Source organism: Indicator indicator, chromosome 3 (genome assembly GCF_027791375.1).
Source record: "Indicator indicator isolate 239-I01 chromosome 3, UM_Iind_1.1, whole genome shotgun sequence".
Classification (NCBI taxonomy): domain Eukaryota; kingdom Metazoa; phylum Chordata; class Aves; order Piciformes; family Indicatoridae; genus Indicator; species Indicator indicator.
Genome location: NC_072012.1, coordinates 17,112,915 through 17,119,856, shown reverse-complemented (window position 1 = coordinate 17,119,856; position 6,942 = coordinate 17,112,915). Strand labels below are relative to the sequence as shown.

Genomic DNA, 6,942 nt, shown 5'->3' with positions numbered 1-6,942 from the left:
TGAAGCCATTCTGTGTTAGCATTCATACCAGCTGCAACATGATGATGGGAGACACCGTGGGTCCCTCCAAAAATGGGAAGCATCTTAATGCCAAGGAAAGCAGAGATCTAACTGGTGCAACAGCTTTATGTGCCACCAAAGGAGTAGCCATTTCAGAGTTAGTGTTTACTGTCATCTGTTTTTTCAGCTTTTAGCACTCAAAGCACAATGGATGAAGTCCTGACTCTGCTAGTTGAGGTCAACTGATGAAGCTGAAGGAGGATTTTGAATTCTCAATGAAAAAATATGTATTTCCTGTTTTTTCCCAGCATGGTCACTATTGCCCAATACATTCAGCTGTGTCTGTGGCTGGCTTTCAAAATTTCTTGTGCAGTATAGATGACATGAATGTGGCAATCAAGAGAGGTGCAGGGAACAGGTTGGGCCTCTGGCAGCTGATGGCCCTGTCCAGGGTGTGGGAGGCTCAGAGCAGCTGTAGAAACGTGCCTGCCTCTGCCCCCTTGCTCTTTGCCTTGAAGGAAAAATCACTGCTGGGAATGGCATAGAAGTAACCTGAAGCTTCTTGGCAAATCCAGGAAGATTTGCTTTCCTCTCTTTTTCAAGCTGCTTTGATGCCTGGCTGTATGACAGTCATGGTGTCTCTTTGTAATTGATGCACCAGCACACAGAGCCTGGAAAGTGCATATATTAATTAAAAAATTGGGGAGATTGATCTTACTTTTGTATATGAGTTTCTGGAGGAGGGGGAGGCAAGTGTCACCATTGCTTCTGCATATGCTCATGCCTTTCACCGAGACTTTGCTTTCCCAGGTCAGTGGACCTTTCCAGCCCTTGGTCAGACCTAAGTATGATGGAGGAACACTACACAAGATCCTGCACTTTGCATCTAAGAACCTGTCACAGAGGAGTGCAAAGAATCAGCTCTCTCCCTGAGGCTGAAACCCAGAAATCAGAGATTAACATCCAAACTGAATTTTGGCAACTCTGGGAGGTGCTGAGCATCGGCAACACCAGGCAAAGCACCTCTGGCACAGAGCCCTTGGGCTGGATGTGCCCTGTGCCAGAGGCCAGGCTGGGAGGAGGCTGGTGGATTAAATGTCTTGCTTGAGGGCCGAACAGAGAGTTCTTGGACTCCTGGTCTCACATCTTCCTTTTCTTTCACTCTGCTCATAACACACAGCAACTTGAAGGAGATAGGAGCTGCAAGATGAGCCCGTGCTCTGTCATTCATTTGCTCAGCTCTAGTTGGCTCCTGACCAGCAGCACCATGTATCTGCCTCTCCTCTGAAACATGGGTGCTGCAGATCCCCAGCACTACAGGAATGAGGACAAGGATGAACTGACTCCCAGCTGGTGGCAATTTAACTCTCACCATGGCTTTCAAGGAGAAAGAGGGTAGGCAACTCAGCAGTTCTTTAATCTGAACACTAACAGCTGTGCTAAAGCCAGACAGTCTTGCAGTTCGATTTGAGGAGCAAGAAATGGCATGCCATTGAAATCCTCCCATGTTGCAAAGTTAACATCAATTCCTACCTACAGAAATAGCCTATCCCCCAGCAAACTGGAAGGAGGGACATTACTGGAAGTACTTCTTAAACAGAAAAAAAAATAATGCTCAGAAAAGCATCTCTAGTTAAATAATCCAGTTGAGATGTTTGTAGTTAATGGAAAAAAATACAGCATATATGGTTACCTACACTGAGAAAAAAGTGAATCACTGGGGAAAAGAATGAGTGTTCATTAGTTAGAACATTGCTAGACTCACATATATATATATATATATATGTATTTATATATATGTATATATATGTACAGCACCGTTAAAGACCGTTAGATCCATTCCCCCTGGAGTCATTGCAGTTTGTGATAAATGAAACATTTCAGAATTGCAGTATAAAATATGGCCATAAAAAAATCTTCTTTCTTCTAGTCCTTCGCTGAGCGTGCACTGCAGGGTGGGATGGCGCAGAGGCAACCTGCCAGCCCAGCCACCTGCCCGTTCCTCGCTGCCCCAGCTCTCACTTGCTCCCTGTGTGCACTGTGGTCACTGTGGTGGGTCTGGGTCTCCGGTCCCCTCCTACTGCAGAAACGCCTGAAGAAGCAGATGAAACAAAACTACACAGAGTTGATGGAGACATACCTAAAAGGAAAGCCAGAAACAGAGTTACAAATGTTATTTTAGGAGGTAAGAATGTGGGCAAAGTTGAGTTTCTTTGGCAACACAATAAAGAGTAGAGGAAACCACAGCTGGGGATGGCATTCCTGCTCTTCCTGCAGCAGTGGGCTGGCTGGGTACCTCCACAAGGCATCTTCTGGCCCATGGCCCTTCACCTACTGCCACCACTGACAGTTGCATATGCCTGCTGAAACGAATAAATGCCCAGCTTTGGTACATGTTCAACCAGACTGATTCCATGTTTTTAGGGCTGTAGATAAAGAATTGTGGGATTCAAAAATCCCTCCAGAATTGTACTTAGAATAATTTTCCTCATGAGCATGTTAAAGATGATTAAATTTCTCATCATGGCCATCTAGCTAAATGAACAAACTGTGCACCTGGACTAAAAATATTTCCCAAGGCATCCTGAAAATCTGCTGATAAGAAATAACAGCGGGTCAAATTCATTTCTGAGTTCCAGAAAACGTAGAGGGGATATAAATTTGTGTGACTTAGATATCATTCTAGTGACAGCTCAGGTCACTCCAGGCTTTGCTAGTATGTCTCCATGATGTCCAGCTAAGAGATGTAAGTTGATATTGCTTGAGTAACTGGACTCAGAATTTACTCAGGTAGTTAATTTCGAACTAATCAAAGACTTCAAAAATGGAGTTTTAACTAAATTATAAAGCTTATAGAAAGTATCTACTTCCAGTGAACCCTCCACCACAGCTTTAAAAACCCAAACCTTCCAAAGCATAACCTCTGAAACCACAAAGTAGGCTGGGTTTTGAACGACAGATTCAGACTGTGCTATTCCTGCACGATGTCGGCAGTTTCTATGGAAAGCATTAATGAAGAGAAATAAAACATATCCTTGCCAGAGCTTTCCATGGATGAACTACCCCTCTTGCAGCAGCTGTTAAGACCTCAGAACAGATTCTTAGATTTTGCTGGCACAAGCAGGTCTCCAGCATTATCGGCACTGATGTGCAAAGGCAGCTCCCGTCTGAGAAGAGCTGCCGAAGGGGAAACTGGCATAGTCACCTCGCTCTGACAACATAAGACTGATACTCACAAGTGATCCAAAACACAGTTTGTTTTTCCACCCTGGCGAATAAAGGAGGGATGATATATATTAATATATTTTCAGACTGGAGTTTGATGTAGCCCTTTGATTACTTAGGACCTTTTTGATGCTTGTTACAGACTTCAACTACTTTTCTCTGCTTCAAGGTAGCATTCCAACCTCAGGGATGACCATGCTGTACTACACTTGGCCACATCCTCCTTCCCACCATTTGATACCTTGGCTTCACACTGCAATTTATTGATTACCTTAAAAACAGAGAGATATAGGTCCTGTAATTAATTGAGGCAGTCCAATGATGTCTAAACAGAATAAACTAGGCATGGACTGAGAATCATACCAATACACTTTAGAAATCCCAACTGATTCACTTAGACTTGGCTGATAGGTAGCACTGTCCAGCCTAATACATCATCTCTGCTCTGTCTTAACACAGGCAACAGCCTAATATAACCTAATCCCAGGCAAAGGCTGTATTTAATCGTCTTTAGTGATGTGAAATTGCTGCAGTTGAAACTATTTGCAGAGCTCATTAAATGTCTATTAATAGCACTGGGCAGTATTGTATTTTGTAATGGTGGCACAGCTGTTTCATGGAACTTGCTGGATGGGATCTTTCTTGTGCAAAAAATCTGTTCCCAGAGAGAACCACTGAGAAAGTGGCAGGACAGAGATGTCAGAGATTTCCTTTTTCCCAGCAAGAGGTATTTGGTGAAGTGCATTTGGTATGTCAGATCACTCTTAGTGTTACTCTTTGTATTTGCTGCTGGCTCTCCTCACTGGTTCTCTGGGGCTCCAACATCTCCTAATCCTTTTGTTAATTTCTTGGAGGAGTGGAAGCTCTTCTGTACTGTCTGCCAGTAAGATGGATTTAATCTGAGGTGCTTGGAACTTTTTCATTACTTTTCTGCTTCATGTTTCTGATGTGAAAAAAACTTGACCCATCTTAGTACATCTTGCTTTATCCTTTGTATTCTGACTGACTTCTCCACCATTGCAAAATATATAGTTGGATGCTCTACAGGGTCCTGCTGGATTCTGTAGCAGTTGAACAGACTTTGATCTCTTCTGCCCCTTCTTGTTCACAGATGTTTTTCCATTACTATTCAGACTATGCAATGCTATTAATTAACACCACTTGAAATTAATGAAATGGATGGGTGGAGATGAATCATCCATCAATTTTAACAGCAATGCACACCATCAGATGCTCTAGACCGAGCGGAGTCCATCTTAACCATCCTGCAGCAGGAACCAAAATAAAGGCACATTTCTCCACTGTAAGGGGTTTTCTACATCATTGCACTGCATGTGGCTGGTCGGTGCTTTGCAGTTGCCAGATGTGTGCCAGGAGCACAGTGATGCTTTTTCAGCAGCACCTGTGGGATTTGGCACTGGACATTGCAAACCGGGAACTACGAAGGAATCCCCATCAGGCCCAGGATGCATGTAAAAGGGGCTCTCCTCTGGCTCAGCCACAGCACAAACTGGGGAAAAAAATCTTTCGTGCAGTACCCAGAAGCAGATCCCACTCCAGCCATGGGAGAAACCATACCCATGACAGCAAGAGAAACCACAATTCCATATAGAGCCACAGCGACTGGGGCATGTGGCATGCCCTCATCAAGGAGCAGAGGTTGGCAGGCAGGAGTGGCAGAGGGTAGTAGCGCCATCCAAAATCCATACTGAACAGCTTTCAGTTCCAGAACAGTGCAGAGTATACTCTGAAAATGACCTCTTTAATCCCTAGTGAAGTAAACAGTGGCTTGCAATACCATCAGCTATTAATATTTCTTTTTGGTTCCACAACTTAATATAATTTCATCTAATTGTAAGCCCATATCTCTACATTTTGTATGTAAAAATCTCTACAGATGGGCAGAAAGGAATAAAAGAAATTCTCAGAATCCAGAGATTAAAGGCTTCATTGCAAAGGATATATTTCTGTTTTGCAAATGATTCCTTTGCTGCCATGTCTCTTTCCCTGGCATTCAGAAAAAATATATATCCCAAGCGTCTGACTCCATTGGGCAGCTTGCAATCTCAGTTATAGCATATAACAAAGAAGGCAGTAGGCCAAGTCCTGTTGTGGTCTACAGAGATGAGCCCTGCTCACACAAATGATCTTCTTCATACAGGAGCTCAGTTTGGCCCAGGAAGAGGGAAGCTGGGTCAGACTGGCAGGATCAGTCTCCTCCATGGAAAACGGAAATGGAAAGTAAACCAATTTTTACAGAAAAATTTCTTATCATAATACTGGAAACTCAAATACAAACAGTTGGAGTAAACTTTTTCATTTTTCAATCAAATACAAAACTTTTTTTGCTGGGGAGGCAGGTCTGCGTCTTTTTCCCAAGTGAAAGCCCTTTTTCTCCACAAGAAACAGTGTTCTCTCAAAAATGCACTGAGCTAAACCTTTTTTTTTTCTTTTAGTGGATAAACTTTTCCAACTGATTTTTTTTTGCCAGCTTAAGATGAAGTCTTTTATCCCTTTTCAGTCTTTATTTTAAACACCTACTTGTGCAAAGCCAAACCTAGTGGCAGTGAGGACTGCAGCCTGGGGGTCAAGAAGCAAATGGGACTACTGTGAATTTGCTCAGCTGCCATGGCAGGAGCTTTGCTGGGATCTCAGCTACTCACAATCTTTCCGTGTGGCTGCATCGGGAAGCGGTGCAGCAAGGCTGAGGGTGCCGGAGACGCTGGCGCTGGCACTGTCCAGGCTGCTGCCGAGGTGTAACCGCCTCATGTGCCGTACCACTGCTGTTGCATTAAACGCTTGCTGAAGAAAAAAAAATATGAAAGAAATAAAAAATTGGAGGTGGAAGGTGTATTTCTGCTCCTCTCTTGGCTGCTCAGAGTTGCCAGAAGTGAGTGAGCCCATCATCTCTAAGTAACCCCACCTGTTAAAGATGACCCTGCTCACTGCAGCAGGTTGGACTAGATGACCTTTAAAGGTCCTTTCCAACCCAAACCATTCTATGATATGATTATATACATATATGATATGATACCTTTCAAATTTCTCCCAGTTTCTAGTGTCTAAGATAGACAGTATCAAACCATACACATTTCTGCCATGATCTTGTTCCTCATTGTTCCTTCTAGCATTCAGCTGGGACACAGCAGCCTACAAGGAAAGTCGTATTTGACACATCCTTCCCTGCCCCAACACACCATGTCGACATTGCTTCATGTTTCCCCCTGGTGCTGACCCAAACTCTACATAAACTATGGGTGTTTTAGCTGAGAGCAGTCCCAGCTCCATCTTTCACATTTGTTATGTTTCTAAACTTGGTTAAAAGCATCCTCTATGGAAGCCCTTCAGGGTCACGTAGCCTTAGTCTAGACCAAGTATTTTGACCAAAACTTTGGGCCACAAAAGCACCAATGCATTGAAAGGGTGGCAGTATTGCCCCTGCATTAGCAGACCTATGTGTCCAAGAGTTGTCCCTGAGGACAGATGACTTACTCTCCATTTGCTTTTTGCAAAGTTCTTCCGAATCTGAGCACTGACAGACTCATGGATGTTTTTGTTGAGTGCTGTATCACCAGCGATCCTGAAACAGACAGACAAGAGACTTTTTAAGAGATCTTCTGCTCTCCTTCCTACTCTTTCTTCTTCTCCTCAACAGAGAAGGCTGGTCCAAGGTGTGATTGCTCCTGCAGTGATGACCCTTTCATTCACATGAGGGCC

At 43.7% G+C, this 6,942-nt stretch overlaps 1 protein-coding gene across 1 annotated transcript in view; it reads right to left on the bottom strand.

Annotated features, from left to right (window-relative positions):
* Nucleotides 1-2,018: 2,018 nt before the first annotated feature.
* The window catches only part of CAMK1D (calcium/calmodulin dependent protein kinase ID), a 218,190-nt gene continuing 213,266 nt past the window's right edge, over nt 2,019-6,942 (bottom strand). Inside the window, exons 9-11 of the mRNA XM_054399522.1 lie at nt 6,718-6,805; nt 5,889-6,027; nt 2,019-2,140 (exon numbers count right to left, since the gene is read on the bottom strand). Of these exons, the coding sequence (XP_054255497.1) occupies nt 2,019-2,140; nt 5,889-6,027; nt 6,718-6,805 (349 nt within the window). The remainder of the gene's footprint in view (nt 2,141-5,888; nt 6,028-6,717; nt 6,806-6,942) is intronic.